This window comes from Podarcis melisellensis, assembly GCF_964234715.1.
Source record: "Podarcis melisellensis genome assembly, chromosome: 8".
NCBI lineage: Eukaryota > Metazoa > Chordata > Lepidosauria > Squamata > Lacertidae > Podarcis > Podarcis melisellensis.
The window spans coordinates 26,451,871-26,469,055 of record NC_138540.1 but is presented as its reverse complement, the minus strand read 5'-3'; the positions used below and the strand labels follow the sequence as shown (position 1 = coordinate 26,469,055).

At 46.0% G+C, this 17,185-nt stretch overlaps 1 protein-coding gene across 1 annotated transcript; it reads left to right on the top strand.

Moving 5' to 3' along the window:
- The first annotated feature begins 8,340 nt into the window (after window positions 1-8,340).
- CDA (cytidine deaminase) lies at window positions 8,341-14,501 on the top strand. Its single transcript, XM_081923928.1, has 5 exons — window positions 8,341-9,336; window positions 10,550-10,661; window positions 12,452-12,509; window positions 13,530-13,757; window positions 14,002-14,501. Exons 1-4 carry the CDS (start codon window positions 9,171-9,173, stop codon window positions 13,641-13,643), a joined length of 450 nt encoding a protein of 149 aa, XP_081780054.1. The 5' UTR covers window positions 8,341-9,170; the 3' UTR covers window positions 13,644-13,757; window positions 14,002-14,501.
- The last annotated feature ends 2,684 nt before the right edge of the window (window positions 14,502-17,185 follow it).

Here is a 17,185-nt window from a genome sequence, read left to right as displayed (position 1 = left end):
TTAAAAAAAATAAGGTCTTATATAATAAATGTTCATAAATGTACCAAGCAAACACGTACATAACTGTATAAACCACATGTCTGAAGCAGCACAGGAAAACAGCCCTGAAACCATTTTGACTCCCAAACTGACCAAATGTTTTCTCTGCAAGGAGGGAGGGAGTGGGGGAGCCTCCCCATTGTCTTTTTGTTCACAAATCCTGTCTTAAGGGTATGTCTGTGTATAAATAGGGTGAGCCTGTGACCTGGCTCAGGAACTAAGTATTTGTCATTACAAAAGACTGGCCAGGCTCCCCAGGGTATCCAATCAAGTGACCATTAACAGGTCTGCCAGACAGGAGATAAACAACGCACTCAGATTTCTGTTGTAGACTGCCCTTTCTGTGATGTATGTATGATGTATCTGCGGGGTGGTCTTGGACTCCAGGGTGGGCAATTTAAAAGGTCTATACAAGGGCGGGCACACCTTTGTTCTGGGTCCTCCTCCTTTTCTACGTGTGAGGGGAGCACCCTGTTGCAACAGTTCAATAAGGATCAGGCTTACGACCTGCTTTGCTTCTCGATATTCTCTGGTTGGCCTCTTATTTTCTCCGACTGATGGAGAACCTACAAAGGACTCTATAAGGGCTCTTGTGTCCCCCACAAAGGAATAAGGGCAGATTTTTGTTTATTACAGTACGATCCCCTCCTAGGACAGGCAGCAGGGTAGTGAGGTAATTTTAGACTCTGGGCTTAATGGTCTTAATGATAAGGGGAGGGAAGGGCAGCCATGTCTCCTGCTGTATGGGCTGTCCTCTATTTGGAAGTGCTTGAAAGGCTGCCAGAAGACAGTCTATTTCAGGTCTACCTGGCCTTTACGATACTCACCCAGACAACACCCATTAACCAGGCACTCCCTCTTTCCCTGGCCATGCCTCTCACTGGCCTTGTTTCACAACCTCCTTGAGTGTTTTTGCCCAGCTGCGATGTGTCCTTGAACTCTTGATTCTTGGAGGTTTCTACAGAGGTTGGGTGGCCATCTGCCAGGAATCCGGTTGAGATTCCTGCAGGGAGGTTGACTGTTGGGGCTGTTGGGGTCTCTCCAACTCTACAATCCTATGGATTTTTTTTTAAAAACAACAACAACACACGAATCATAGCATTTTTTTAGAGGATCATCTAGTCCAACGCCGTGCAATACAGGAATATGCAGCTGTCTAGGGTTGCCATATGTCTGGATTTCCCCAGACATTTTCCGGGACTCCAATGATGGAATTAGTGTCCAGGCAAGATTTTGGAAATATGGCAAAATTTCCCAGAAAAACTGAACAACTTTTTTGTGTCCAGATTTTTACTTCTTGAAATATGGCAACCCTACAGCTGTCCGATATAGGGATCAAACCTGCAACCTTGGTGTTGTCAGCACCATGCTCTAACCAACTGAGCTATGCTACAGTTGCTACAATGATACTACAATGAAAAGCATTTCAGAGAGTAATCTCGACAGCTATAGAATAGGAAAGAAAAATGTGAGTGAAGCATAGAATGTCTTGTTTATTGTGTGTGTGTGTTTATATAGTGCAAATAAATACAATATACGGTAACATGGCAGTGCGCAACAATATAAACAATAAAATAGAAAACACCATAGAAAACAGTTTTAAAATGATCATTAAAATGACTAGTTGATTTTTAAAAATTTAGTAGTTGCATAGGCCTCTTTAGATCAAAAGGTCTTCAAGAGGTGCCAGAAAATAAAAAGTGAGACCCGCAGGTATAAAGCAGTATACAAATTTAATAAATATAAATAATAAAATTAAGTGAGGGTGTCTACCAAATGTTTGCTGGAATGACGCACAGCAAATGCCTGACTCCTGGTGGAGGCCCTCTGAAGACCTGTGGCCCTCCATATAGGGAGACATGGAGCTGCCTTATACAAAGTCTATCATTGGTTATACATTGGTCTATCTGGCTTAGTATTGTCTATAGAGACTGGCAGTGGCTCTCTGGGGTTGCAGGCAGGGGACATTCCCCATCCTACCTGGAGAAGCCGTCGGGGATTGAACCTGGGACCTTCTGCATGCAGGACAAATGCTCCACCACTGAGCTATGACCCTTCTCTTTAAATAGCGGTGTTTTTGTCTTGCTTCTGCAAATGAGGAAAGGTGGGAAATGAAACTTGGGAGAATGGAGCAGAGCTCTGGCAGTTCTGCCTGCGGCAATGGTATCATTAAAGATAAAAATAGACCCCCAGGGTTGCAGCTTGGCGGCCAAGCGAGTTCTACTCCCAAGGAAGACGTCGCCCAGCCTCCTTTGCAGAGGAAACTGCTTTGTACCAGGTCAGACTGTTTCTCCGCTAAGCTCTGTATTTTCAACACTGACTTGTAGCAGCAGTCCGGGGTTTCAGGTAGGAAGCCTTTCCCAGCCTTACCTGGAGCTGCTGGGCATTGAGGATGCAAAGCAGGTGCTCTGCTCCTGTGCCTATTATGCTCCCCTTAACAATAAAGCAAGATTCTAGTCCTCATGCTTCTGGTTTAAACAGGAAACCGCCTGATGCAAACTCAGGTCGTTGGACTGTCTAGCTCAGCATCGTCTACTGCTGTCAGGGGTTGGTTGGTTGGTAGCAGGGGAATGGTGAGAGGAACCAGCTGGGGTACCACCGAGGGAAGAAGGCTTTAGAGGGGTGGTGGTGGTGTGACAACATTGAGTGGTCAAAGGGAGAAGATGGGGAAGAGGAGGTGATGGAAGCTGAAGAGGTAACAGAGTGAAATATACTGAGTTGAGAGTGGATTTCATGCTCTTTATTCAGCTCATAGTGGTGATGAGGAATGGAAGTTCCCCCAGAATGTCTGCTTTAAATATATTATTTACACAATGGGCCCCACGTGATTGGCTAATTCCGGGATTCTACTGTAGGCCAATCAGATTGCAGATTCACTTCCACCTGGAGCTGGATTGGGTGGCTCCTGTGGACCAATCAGACTGCTTCATTCTGGAGCCTATTGTTCTAGGACCAATCAGGCTGCTGCATTCTGAATTCTATTGTTCTAGGACCAATCAGACTGCTGCATTTTGGATCCTATTCAACTCAGTACATAACACAGAGTTAGTGAGCCAGGAGAGTCTGTGGCAGGGAGAAATCCAGACTCATAGGCAGAATCTGAAGCAGGAGAGGAGGAAGAAAGGAGACCCAGAGTCCAGCTGGTGAAGTGTCACAGGTTTCTCTCCCTTCTGCTGCAACATGCTCCCCTCTTCCCTTCTCTCCGCTACAGAAGAGGCATGAAAAGGGCGGAGGAGAGGTTGGCCGCACACAGGCACAGTCTCTGATTGCTTGGGAAAAGAACTGGTGAGGAGGCAGGGACTTTCAGACTCAGCAACTGATTTTCATGAAGGAAGACCACCAGAATGAGCTGCTCTGCTCATTAGGCCTGTCACTCAATCAAGTCTGCGGAGGTTGTGTTTTTGGTAATAAAATGTAACTTCGGCTTTGGACTGTGTCATTACTGACCGATGCCCTCCTGTGATTGACACTGATTAGCGTCAGCTCTTTCCCAGCCATACTTGAAGACGGCAGGTATTGAGCCTCGGGCCATCCTCTGTGGTACTACTATGCAGTTACTGACTTTCACTTATGTTTCATGAAAGGCTTAACCTGAGCCAAAAAGAGCTCAAGTTACCATGGGAGCGACACAGCAGGCTCCCAGCAGCCTTGGCCTTTTCCACCCTCCTTTACTCTCTGCCTCTCTCTGCCTTCCTGGAGGAAGCCAGCGGCCATGCATAGCTTCCAGCTCAACAAAAATTAAATGCGGCTAAACTCCTGGGCCCCTTCATGGATCACTGCCTTGCTGTGGCGAAGGGGCTTGAATAACTCAGAGAAGCTATGAACTATGCCGAGCAGGGCATCCAAGAGGGACAGGTCATAGTGGAGAGTTTTGACCAAACGTGATCCACCTGGAGGAGGAACCAGCAAGCCACTCCAGTATTCCTGCCAAGAAAACTCCATGGACAAAGGACAGATCCTGAAGCTGAGACTCCAGTACTTTGGCCACCTCATGAGAAGAGAAGACTCCCTAGAAAAGACCCTGATGTTGGGAAAGATGGAGGGCACAAGGAGAAGGGGACGACAGAGGGCGAGATCGTTGGACAGTGTTTTCGAAGCTACCAACATGAGTTTGACCAAACCTTGGGAGGCAGTGGAAGACAGGAGTGCCTGGCGTGCTCTGGTCCATGGGGTCACGAAGTGTCGGACACGACTAAATGACTAAACAACAACAACAACAAACTCCTGGGAGATTCACACAGCCTGAGTATCTTTGCTAACATGGTCCTTTTTGAGATGAAGTCAAGTTGCTTTAAATCGATGGGAAGGAACCCTTCCCCCTTTCCTTTGCTGCTGATTGGATGAAGACATGTGCAAACCTCGTTCCTCAAACTTGGGTCCCCGGCTGTTGTTGGACTACAACTCCCATCATCCCCAGTGGTCAGGGATGATAGGAGCTGTCCAACAACAGCTGGGGACCCAAGTTTGAGAAACATATAAACCGATATGAATGTAGCCTACCTTCCCAGGGTGTTTATGAAGATGCCTGTAGATAGCATTGAGCCATAGGGGGCGGGGGAGATGCCCCCATAAATCAAGTAAAAAGAAAGAAAGAAAGAAAGAAAGAAAGAAAGAAAGAAAGAAAGAAAGAAAGAAAGAAAGAAAGAAAGAAAGAAAGAAAGAAAGATCAAGGACAGAATAATTGCCACACACAGGAAGATTAAGGATATAGTTTGAGTGCTTCACTGGTAGTTTCATAAACCATTTAATGTGTCAATAGGAATGGAAGTTGTTAATATTGCAGTTGTTGTATAAGGGATTGCTATCTTGACCAGAGTGTAATTGAAATTAATAAGATTTTGGAAAGCAGAAATAAATAAAATAATCAAGCCATCAATTCTAGCACGCGGAGAGAGACAGGACACCTAAATTATATAATTTGTTATCTGAATGATTGGTGTTAGAAATTGTATTATAATTTGGCATTGTTATAATGAGGCTAATATTGAACTGTAATTGAAAAGTAATACAAATTATAAACAAACAAACTTCACTGACCAATCACTTTGCAGTTAGCTTGGTTCTGCTCCCGCCCCCAACATAAATCCTGGCTATGCTCATGCACTGAGATCTGTGTTATATAAATGCTCTGACACTTTCCCCTTTGCATGCTCTAGCATTGTTTTTCAACCCTGGTGGACATGTTCTGCCTCCACAGTCAGAGGTGGTTGGTTTCTGAATACCAGTTGCTGAAAATCATAGGAGGGGAGAGTGCTGTCGCTCTCAGGCCTCGGTCCTGTATACCTGAAGGAGCGTCTCCACCCCCATTGTTCAGCCCGGACACTGATATCCAGTGCCGAGGGCCTTCTGGCGGTTCCCTTATTGCGAGAAGTGAGGTTACAGGGAACCAGACAGAGGGCCTTCTTGGTAGTGGCACCCGCCCTGTGGAACGCCCTCCCTTCAGATGTGAAGGAAATAAGCAGCTATCTTAAGAGACATCTGAAGGCAACCCTGTTTAGGGAAGTTTTTAATATTTAATGCTGTATTGTTTTTAACACTTGATTGGAAGCTGCCCAGAGTGGCTGGGGAAACTCAGCCAGATGTTCCGTAACTAATGTAGCTGAGTCCTAGGCCTAGATCTGACTGTAAGAGTAGTTTGACAATAGAACCAATTTTCTAGAGAGGTGGTGAGCTCCCCTTGCTGGGACCACCTGTTGGAGATGCCCAAGCATTGTGCAGGGGGTGGACTAGATGGTTTTCAATGCCCCCTCCAACTCTGGGTGCCTTCAGATTTGCAAATGGGTTGCTGGGGCATTACAACTGGGTTATGAGCAATAGGCTCCTTTTTGAACCTATCAGATTTTATAAATAATTTATTATTATTATTATTATTATTATTATTATTATTATTATTATTGATACAGCTTGCGGACTTCACATGGGTATCCGTTTGGCCACTATAAGTAGTGGATGCTTAATCAGATGGACCATCAGCCTGATGTTCTTATTCATCATATTTCCCTTGGATGCCCTTAAGAGTAGATTAGACAAATTCATGGAGGCTAAGCCTATCCGTTGCTACATTCTACCTCCACAGTAAGTGCCTCTGAAGAGCAGTTGATAGGAATCACATGCACAGAGAGAGCTGCTGCACTCGGCTCCCGCTTCTGGGCTTTGGCATCTGGTTGGCCACTGTGAGAACAGGATGCTTGGTCTGATCCAGCAGCCTCTTTATATGCTCAGCCATTTATCTGTGTGATCATGGGAATGGAGCCGAGGGGAAACCTTAACACTGGATCTGTAATGGCCACATTACACTGAACATGTGAATGAGCCCCAACAGCGTGCTACCCAGGTTCAACGTTTTGACCTTGGCTGATGGATAATGATTCACCTCCTCTTGGTCCCAACACAGAACCCTTAACTTGCTCAAAGGTGCCATCTGGTGGCTTGTTCATGTTCCAGTTCCAGTACTGTATTTTCTGTTCCTTCTCTGATTCTTTAAAATTAGGCTGCAGCCGTATGTGACGCTTGTTTAAGATCTGCCACATTGAAAAAAATGAAGATCAGTGGCGACTGAATCAGTCCTGCAGTGCTGGAGAAGAAGGGCTTAATCCTTCCCTCCCCTCCCCCTCCCCCGCATCAGCTGATTAAAAACATCTCACCCCAATGGGGAATTGCTTTAAACTGTTTTAATACTGTGTTTTAATTCTGTAAGCCACCCAGAGACCTTGGGGTGAAGGGCAGGAAATAACTTGTAGCAGCAGCAACAGCAACAATAATTCCTATGAAAAAGAAAAATGGGGGACATCTTTAATTTTGTTTTAAAAGCCTATAGGATTTATCCAACTCAGATACAGAGTAGGCCCACTGAAATTAATGAACCTAATCTAGTCACGTCCATTAACTTACAATGGTTCTACTTTGGGTAGGACTAGCATTGTATACAATCTAATGCAAAAAAACTAAACAAGGAGCTGATGTTTTATATTTAAAAAAAAAAAGGAGAAGGAAGAGTGGCAGATCAGCATGGACAAATACAAATGAGTAGATTAAACCTACAGGGACAAGGAACCGGTTGTGCCACTGCCCAGGAAGAGTGGTGAAATGTCCAGGGTGGTGGTGAAAAGCCCAGGAAGGGTGGTGAAATATTAACCTAACGTATAAGGACAAGGAAACGGTTGTGCCACTGCCCAGGAAGAGTGGTGAAATGTCCAGGGTGGTAGTGAAAAGCCCAGGAAGGGTGGCGAAATATTAACAGGTGACAAAGAGAAGGTGGGACTTAAAACCAACTTCTGTTTTGCCCCCATCTTCCCCAGAAAGGGGAACTGTGTGAGAGCCAGTGAGGAGTCAGGATTGCAATCCAAGACTGACAAGGACAAGAAACACCTTCAAGACTTTGGAGTCGGGTGAATTTCATCCTAGGGACATCCAAGGAACGTCCCCACGTTCCCTCTGAACCTCTGCCTGTCTCATCTCTGAGGAAGCCCACGAACAGGTGAGGGGACACAGGACTGCGGAAGAGATGTAGCTCAGTGGCAGAGGGTCTGCTTTCAACACACAAGGTCCCAGGCACCCCCGCTTAAAGCCCTGGAGAGCTGCTGCCAGCTAATGTAGACAGTGGAACAGTAGGCATTTATGGAAGATTCCAGTGTGGGAGGAGGTCCCTCAATAAAACATAACGAAGACACGGGTTTATTATTCTTGCCATTCATTGGTTCGTGACTCCATTAGTCTGCAAGCTTCCCATATAGAGCAGAGAAAGCATGGTCCCATGTCCTCAAAAAGGTCGGGAAGGGAAATAGGAGAAACTGCAGATGAATACTGGAGATGAGGATTGTTGCTTAAAGGACTGGGGGGGGCACAGGGCCATGGCAGAAATTCACATTTGCATATGTTAATTTATATACAATGGTAGGAGTTTGAGGGGCTTGGGAGGGGGCTTCTGGTCCATACACATAGTTTTTTAAAGTTGCATTTTAAAAAACAACAACAAAAACCATCTGCAGTCGTGAAGAGATGCTACCAGTCAGTGTAGAGAATATGGAGTTAGATGGAGTCAGTAATAAGGCAGCTTCCTATTCGAGAAGGGCTGAAGCTCGGCAGTAGAGCACCTGATTTGAGTGCAGAAGGTCCCAGGGAACATATCCTGTCTGCAGAGTTGGTGCCACTTAGTGTAAACAATGCTGAACTAGATAAGAGCAACGGTCTTACAATGTATAAGGCAGCTTCCAATGGTTCCTGTATTATGTGTACGCACTGTCTCCCTCCCTCCCTCTCTCCCTCCTTCTTCCCTGGTGTTTTCTTCCTACCAGCATTCCACACCCATCTCCTTTGTTGCTATGGTGTTCTGTGGCTTGACACGTGACCTGCCTTCTCATCGGTCCACACACAAGTTCCCGGAGCCAGGCTCAACGAATCTGCAAACAAACTCACTTTTGGCACCCACAGAGGTGAAACAGGAGACAGAGGCTGTGCACCGCTGCTTCCCAGAACCAAGGCAACACCTAACCCTTCCCAAATGCCCACAACAGCCACTTGGTTAAACAGAGGCACCGGAAGCCTAGCACATCATTCCAGCACGAGCCCCAGATCTAAAGGGCATCTGTCACTCCCGAGCGACTGTTGCATCTCACCATCATTCTGATTCTGTTGCAGGGACCTTTAAGTCAACACAGAACCAGAGCAGAGGAGGACAAAGGGGCCTGTCAAGAGAGCTAAGGAGCATGTGGGGACGTTGACCTGACCCATCCAACCTCGTTGGCCTTTGGCAGCAGCAAAAATTTGGAAAGCATGCTTCCCGGAGAGAACATTTGCTGAGAAAGGGCAGGCAAGTCCTCTCCCCCCACACCACCGACTGCACACAAAAACAGTGTAGCTAGCTAAAGAGCAAAGATCGAAGCACTTCACTCAGAGAAAGCTGTTTTGCATTGCAAGAGAGGAGGAGAGCTTGGCTGGGCACTTTTGCAGCAACAGATAGGTGCACACTGGTGCATTGCCTGTGGCATCTGTCAGAGGAAGACCCCAATTCTCCTCTAACGTGAATTAAAGGAAAGGTGAATCTCAGGAGTCGTGCCTGCACACACACTCCTGTCCCTGGGAGTGCGGCTTTTGCTGAGGGAGGCCCTGCCATATACTGCCTCCACGTTGCAATGGCGCAACAGCACGGCGGCGCTCCAAATCCCGCTGCACTGGGACCCGAACAGGTTCAACTCCTTTTGGCCACAAGCAAAGAAGCCAAGCGGTTTGCCTACTGCCCCTACAGCAACTACCCGGTGGGGGCTGCCCTCCTGACCTCCGACGGGAAGATCTTCTCTGGTAAGTGAAGGAAGACCCTCCTCCATGTGGCTGCCATGGCATGCATCTTTCTAATGAAGTCCATCTGGCTCAGTACTGTCCACTCTGGGTAGCAGTGGCACTCCAAAGCTTCAGACAAGGAACCTCTCCCTGCCCTACCCTTTGGGGATTGAATCTGGGGCCTGGTAGTAATGTATTTGCAGGGTATTTGGTTCACGTCTGGTTGAAAGATCAAGAACCCTCAGAACTGGCTGGGGTGGCATGCAGGTCACCTGGTCTTCCCCATTGTGCACTGCATTTTCTGCTTAAATCCATGCTGTTATTTCTACATTTGCATCACAATTCGCACCTGCAGTTTTGTGTACCCTTGCCTGCCCTCTGTTTTGGCAGCAGCCTTTCAAACAGAAGGTGCCTTCAGACAGAGGAATGCCTTTGGTAAAGCAGGACACATGGCCACTCCCGAAAAGCACATTGCATGCCTCAGTTCAGTAATCTTGCAACAGCCCTATAAAGCAGGGCACCAGTATTATCCCTTATATTGCGGGTGGAAGAGCACTGAGGCTTTACCAGAATAGCCATCATGCTGCCTGTTAGATGCTATCGGACTCCCAACTCCCATCAACCTCAGCAAGCATGGCTAATGGTCCATCTACATCTGAACAGGTTGGGCCGAATGCCTCATTGTGAATTCTTGGGAGCAGTGAGGTTTGAAATGGGAAATAAACCTACAGTACCGATGATTCATCATCATGTGTTTTGAACCAGAACTTTTCTTCTACAGGGGGTAGCCAGTGGACTGTATAATCAATGAACCAGAACCACTGATATCACTCAGAGTAAAAAGTGAATGAATCTGACAATACTTAATGAACCAGTTCAAGTTCTAACTGTGGCTTCTGTAAGAGGTATCAAAGATAGATTGGCAGAAATGGTTTTATTTCTTTAAATCCAATCAATATTAAACGTATATATATATGATCAGGAACTGGCTCCTTAGTTCCCCAGAACCATTCCCCAGCCCTTGACCCTTAGTGAATTTTTAATTCCTGTCAGACTGTCAATGTTCTTTTCCCTCACAAAAGCTGACCTGCAAGCTCTCCAATTCCATAAGCAATGGAATGTTCTGTGATGCCAATCCATGATGAGGCCTTGCTGCCATGAGTACAATATACTATAGATATGGATTCTAAGGCTTTGCCATGAGAGATTTTAACCCATCTTGTGCTTTCTACAGGTTGCAACATTGAAAACGCATGTTACCCGCTGGGCGTGTGTGCTGAGCGTACGGCAATCCAGAAGGCAGTGTCAGAAGGGCATACAAAATTTCGAGCTATAGCTATTATTTGGTAGGTATTATTCCTATCCTGCTTCCTTGGTGAACAAGCAGCCTTGGGAGGATTTGCATCCTGGAAGGTGGGCTATGAATAATTGCTATCAGCCAGTGGCTTTATCTGCACTATACATTTAAAGCAGCGTCTCACCACTTCAAACAGCTATGGCTTTCCCCAAAGAATGCTGGAAACTGTTGCTTATTAAGAGTGCTGAGAATTATTAAGTGACCCCTATTCCCCTCAAATGGGACGCGGGTGGCACCGTGGGTTAAACCACAGAGCCTAGGACTTGCCAATCAGAAGGTCGGCAGTTCGAATCCCCGTGATGGGGTGAGCTCCCATTGCTCAGTCCCTGCTCCTGCCAACCTAGCAGTTTGAAAGCACCTCAAAGTGCAAGTAGATAAATAGGTACCACTCCAGTGGGAAGGTAAACGGCATTTCAGTGTGCTGCTCTGGTTCGCTAGAAGCGGCTTAGTCATGCTGGTCACATGACCCGGAAGCTGTATGCCGGCTCCCTCGGCCAATAAAGCGAGATGAGTGCCGCAACCCCAGAGTCGGCCACGACTGGACCTAATGGTCAGGGGTCCTTTACCTTTACCTTTATTCCCCTCAAAGAGCTGCAGTTCCCAGCATTCACTAGGAAGAGGGGTTGATAGTTGAACTACCCTGGGAATTGCTTCCTAACTACTCTCAGCACCAAACAACAAACTACAGTTCTCAGATTCTTGGGTGGAGGGCAGGGGGAAAAGTCATGACCATTTAAGGTGGTTTGATGCTGCTTTAAATAAGGAATGCAGAAGGGGCCAGACAGTCAGTTCACTACATACAGTGAGTCTTAAATGCTATGGATTTCTTGACCTTCTTCCCCTTCCCCTGGCGTTCTGTTGAGATCTGTGGTGAGAGATCTGGTGGGATAAAAGACCAGGGCTGGAGAAACTCAAGCCCAAGGGCCCTCCCCACCCACCCACCCCTCTCACCTGCTCTGTACCCTTCTCAGGTGCTTTCGCATGACAGGAAAAGACACCCAGAAGGTGCAATGCAAGAAAATAACATTGGAATGAAAAGCTTTTTCCATAATAAGCAGAATGAAGGAATACATGGGTTTTTGTAGCTTTTTTCTAGGAGGTCTAGGGATGGATCTATACAAAGGGAAAAAACCAATATAAACGAGTCAGAAAATCACTTAGATTTTTTTTTGCTCTCTGGTGCCATCTGGTGTTGCAGGTTTATAACACATTCAAAACGCTGTTTGTTGACAAAAGCTGTTTGTAGCTGAGTCCTAGGCCTAGATCTGACTGTAAGAGCAGTTTGACAATAGAACCAATTTTCTAGAGAGGTGGTGAGCTCCCCTTGCTGGGACCACCTGCTGGAGATGCCCAAGCATTGTGCAGGGGGTGGACTAGATGGCTTTCAATGCCCCCTCCAACTCTGGGTGCCTTCAGATTTGCAAATGGGTTGCTGGGGCATTACAACTGGGTTATGAGCAATAGACTCCTTTTTGAACCTATCAGATTTTATCCTTCTTTTAATCTGGATTAAACCAGGTTTCCGTGTGGGGCAGGGGGAGATTTGGGCTGGCAATTGATGACACTGTGGTGGTGGTATGGATGCTGGAAGAACCTTGTGGTCAGTGGACACCTGTCCGGAAGCCAGCCAGCCAGCCAGCCAATGATCTGGGAAGTGTGTCTTGTTCTGACTTTGTTATTTTTTCAACTTGAATCTTTCACCGTATTAGCATATTTTGTAGACAGCCTCCTCTGCTGTGAGCGAGACTCCTGAACTCTGCTTTTATTCTGCTCCAACAGCAACAGCCAAGAAACGTTCGCGGTGCCCTGTGGGGCTTGCAGACAAGTGCTCAGAGAGGTAAACAGACCTCTCCTTTAAACCCCATACCCTTCTTTGCCTTTGTCACACGAACACACCAGAACCAAAGGACAAGAGATCCCTCCTGTGGAAATGGCTTGCTTCCTTTAGGCCAGAGAGGCATTAAAGCGGTGATGGCCAAACTTGGCCCTCCTCCAGCTGTTGTTGGACTACAAATTCCATCATCCCTGACCACTGGTCCTGTTAGCTAGGGATGATAGGAGTTGTACTCCCAAAACAGCTGGAGGGCCAAGTTTGGCCATCACTGCATTAAAGAGAGAGGGGGAGTCTTAAATTGGGGAGAGGGGGGAGGCCTTCTAATATAAAGATCAGAGTCCATACTTAAGAACTGGGAAGTGGTGGCCAATGTCACACCAGTTTTCAAAAAGGGATCCAGGCTGTTCTAGGCCGATTCCCTGAATGCCTCCTGTATCTATACCTCTGTGTACCAGGTGTTGAGTGCTACTACACTCAAGTGCTGTATGGTCTTCCCATTGGGGCAACTGACTGGCCACTGGGAGAATACAATACTGGGCTAAACGGGCCTTTGAGCTGATCCAGTTTCAAGCTAGCATCTATCTGTCTTGGGAGACAATGGAAGAGGGCACCTTCAGGGGGTAAAGTCTAGCCACTGAAGAGTTATACTGCTGTGGCTTTAGAGACCAATATGGGAGAGAAATGTTTTTATTGCAAGTTGGGTAGATAAAGGCATCCGATTTTGCTGCTACAGGTTCACCATGATGTTTATTCTCCAGCTTTGGCGCTCTTCTTATGCTCTAACTCACTTGTTTCCCAAACTTGCGCCCCCAGCTGTTTTTGACTACAATTCCCATCATCCTTGACCACTGGTCCTGCTAGCTAGGGATGGTGGGAGTTGCAGTCCAAAAGCAGCTGGAGACCCAAGTTTGGAAAACTCTGTACTAACTCAGTGAGAAGACACATTTTTGGGGGTAGAAATGCATCAGATTGTGCTATAAGACAACGATCTTGTGGGATTTCTTTTTTTAAACCCTTATCTAGTTCGGCAAACACTGGGAAATCTTCTTGGCCAAGGCAGATGGGACGCACATTCAGAAGACTTTGGAGGACCTGCTGCCTTTCTCCTTTGGACCAGAAGACCTGAAGATGGTCTGAAGAGCACAAGAAACAAGAATCAACCTACAGAGGCTTTGGTGACCTTAATGCTCCTTGCATGATGAACAGAATCCTTTTATATATTTCAAAACTATTGCAGATTCAGATAGAGTGGTACCTTGGGTTAAGTATTTAATTCGTTCCGGAGGTCCGTACTAAACCTGAAACTGTTCTTAACCTGAAGCACCACTTTAGCTAATGGGGTCTCCTGCTGCTGCTGCGCCGCCGGAGCATGATTTCTGTTCTCATCCTGAAGCAAAGTTCTTAGCCTGAAGCACTATTTCTGGGTTAGCGGAGTCTGTAACCTGAAGCGTATGTAACCTAAAGCGTTTGTAACCTGAGGTACCACTGTATTCAGTACAAATTGAATTCCTTTAGCCCATCCTGCACATTCAGGGAGGGAGCTACTTTGGAAGTCACTCGGCTAAGAGTGATATTTATGAAAGCAAGGAATGGTAGAGCACGAGACTCTTAATCGCAGGGTCATGGGTTCAAGCCACACCAAGATGGGGTTGGACTAGATGACCCTTGGTGTCCTTTCCAGAAATCCTTTTGCAGCTTAATGCCCTGCTTTACAGAAATGGCTTCCCCCATGAACTCTCCCCTAAAAAAGGAGATGGCTTCATCTCAATATATGCATTGCAAGCATGCACTGCTCCAGGTGGAAGACGGAAAGATGCCATTGGTCTACTTAGCTCAGAACCGTCTCTACACTGACTGGCAGTGGCTTGCCAAGACTTCAGACTTTTTCAGCCCTACTTGGAGATTTTGAGGATTGAAACTGGGACCTTCTGCATGCCAAGCAGATGCTCTACCATAGCTTCTTTAGGAGAAACCATGGTCCTCCTCCAAAATATATATTAAAAAATCCCAGTCCTCATGGTTCTCAATAAACGGCTGATTTAAACAGGAACACATTGGTTCATCTAGCTTAATTTTGGTTCAAGCTCTGTCCCAAGATTTCAGATGGCCCTACCTGGAGATGCCAGGAATTAAACCTGGGACCTTCTGCAAGCAAAGCAGATGCTTCACAACTGGGGTGCAGCTCGTCCTCAGAAGATGTGGAAAAGGCTGGAGAGGAGGAGGACTTCTAGGGCTGGGGGCTCAACCCTCATGTCTAGAATTCTAGACAATCCCTTTTCAAAAAAAGGCTCTTTTCTTTTCTCTGCGACACCCCACTCTTTCTTACAAGAATCAGAAGACAGTCACGGTCAACAGACTTGCAATCTCAAAGCTATGGCACACAAGGAAAAAGGGATGGGGAGGGAGAAATGAAGCGCCCAAGCACCAGCTCTCAAAGCTGCAGTGTTAAAAGGTGTGCGTCTGAACCCATATGCATGTCTAGGACTCAGTGACTGAATTCTTTTGCTCCCAATATATATAATTTGATTGATTTTCTCATTTTAACCCATTTATATCAATTATTTCTACATCAAGACAATTTCGTTTAAGTGGTTTCCTGCATGCCGCTCTTGACCTGTTTATTTGCTTTTGTCAAGATAATTTTGTGTTTTACTTACGTACAGGGACATCCTTGCACCCGTAAAACATGACACAAAAAGAACTGTAATGTAATCATGTGTGCTGTTACATCGGCAATGCTTTTCCCACCAGTATTTCAGCACTGCCCTGGGGCCCAGCATTTTCCAGCCTCCCATAATATGCCTTTTACATATGACTTGTATTCACTTCTGTTTTTGTTGCAATATTAAAAGAGTGAAACTTGACAAATAACTCCATGCCTGGCTTTATTCAGATACGGCTTGTAAAGAGTCATTCTTGCAGGTGCACAGCTTTTTTAGCATTTGGGAAATCAGCACGGGGTGAAGTTCTGAAACATCCAGAGGGCACCAGGTTGGCGAAGGCTGCCGTTATGTGCAATCACTGATGGGAGGAGGCAGGATGGGACGGTGCAGAACAACTGAAGGAAGTGAGCTGCAGAATTGTCAGGAACATTCCTTCTTAAATTGGAATTTGGGCACAAACCCACAGCACCAGGAGGGTTGAAAGAACAGAAGGTAGGGAATCCTTTTGTCCCTGCCTTTCTAGTGTAATAGGAATTTTATGGTCTTAGATATATGGTAATGTTCATAAGCGTACCAACCAAGCACGTACATAGATCAGCACAGGAAGACCGACCTGGAACCATTTTGATTCCTAAACTGAGCAAATGTTTTCTCTGCAAGGTCAAAGTGGGAAACCTCACCATTGTCTCTTTCCTCACAAATCCTGTCTTAAGGGCACATTTAAGATATGAATAGGGTGTGAGCCTATGACCTGGCCCAGGAACTAAGTATTTATCATTACAAAAGACTGGCCACAGTTACCCAGGCAATCCAATCAAGTAACCTGCCAGACAGGAGATAAACAAGGACAGGAGAAAAGCAATATTCAAATTTCTGTTTAGACCGCCTTTTCTGTGATGTAGGTATGATGTATCCGAGGGGTAGTCTTAGGTTACACCCCTTCTGTGATGTATGTATGATGTTTCTGGGGGTGGTCTTGATCTACAGGGTGGCAATTTCAAAAGTCTTTATAAGGCCTTGTGCGCCATTGTTCTGGGTTCCTCCTCCTCTCCTGCGGGTGAGAGGAGCACCCTGTTGCAACAGATCAATAAAGATCAAGCTTACTTGCTGCTTTGCTTCTCAATATTCTCTGGTTGGCCTCTGTTATTCTCTCCTACCAATAGGGAACCTGTGTAAGGACTTTATATGGGCTCTTGGATACCCCATAAGGGAAAAAGGCAATTTTTGTTTACAACACTAGTAGTGCGGAAATCAAGATTTTGTTTCCCGGTTCCCCACCACCTCTTCTTCATTTGGGCTCTGCTTTTCTTAACTCTTGTTTTTAATTTGCTCCGTTTTAAATTCTCGCACGTGGGAAGAAAGGAGTGTAGTGCTATCCGTCCCAAGAGCAATATTTTCCTTTACGGGTTTCCTGTTTTCGACTCCACAAAATTCTATCAAAGGGAACACAATGAGCTTAATTCTCCAATAATTAAAGACTGTTAGTTACAGGCTGCTCTAAATGTAGCAAGAGAACAAAAGCACCTTCAGCCAGTATTAATTCCATGGCTCTGCTCCAATCAAAACGGAACAAAATTGCTGCATTTTTGCTACAGTTATGTAACAGAGGAGGGCAACATAATTTAAAGGCACACAGCCCTTAAGGCGGTCCCATCACGAATTCCTGCGTGCAAAAATAGGTCAGGCTCCTCATACCTAAGGGACTACCGTCTCCCAAATGTACCACCCGAATGCATTGAGATATATTGCAGTGGTCTTGTTTGCCATTTTGTTGTTGTTGTTTGCAACTCCCTGCTATGAGAAATCTGCTTGGTCTCTTTCCTTATGGCCTTCCCACCCAACTTGTGAGCTTCCTGCATAGATCTGGCCAGCTACTGGCTTGCTTCACACACCAAATCTCTCTCTTAAAATCTGTATGGTGCACTCTACACAGGGTACTATTGACTTTTTCCCACCACAGATTAAGACCAGAAAAATCGACAGGTTAAAATACTCAAAATCTTTTTCTGTGTGTGT

What these genes read in the sequence shown, in the direction of transcription:
- CDA (XM_081923928.1), top strand. Translation starts at nt 9,171, where the DNA reads ATGGCGCAACAGCACGGCGGCGCTCCAAATCCCGCTGCACTGGGACCC. An exon ending in CGACGGGAAGATCTTCTCTG is followed by an intron (nt 9,337 to 10,549) that starts GTAAGTGAAGGA and finishes TGCTTTCTACAG; the next exon opens with GTTGCAACATTGAAAACGCA. An exon ending in CGAGCTATAGCTATTATTTG is followed by an intron (nt 10,662 to 12,451) that starts GTAGGTATTATT and finishes CTGCTCCAACAG; the next exon opens with CAACAGCCAAGAAACGTTCG.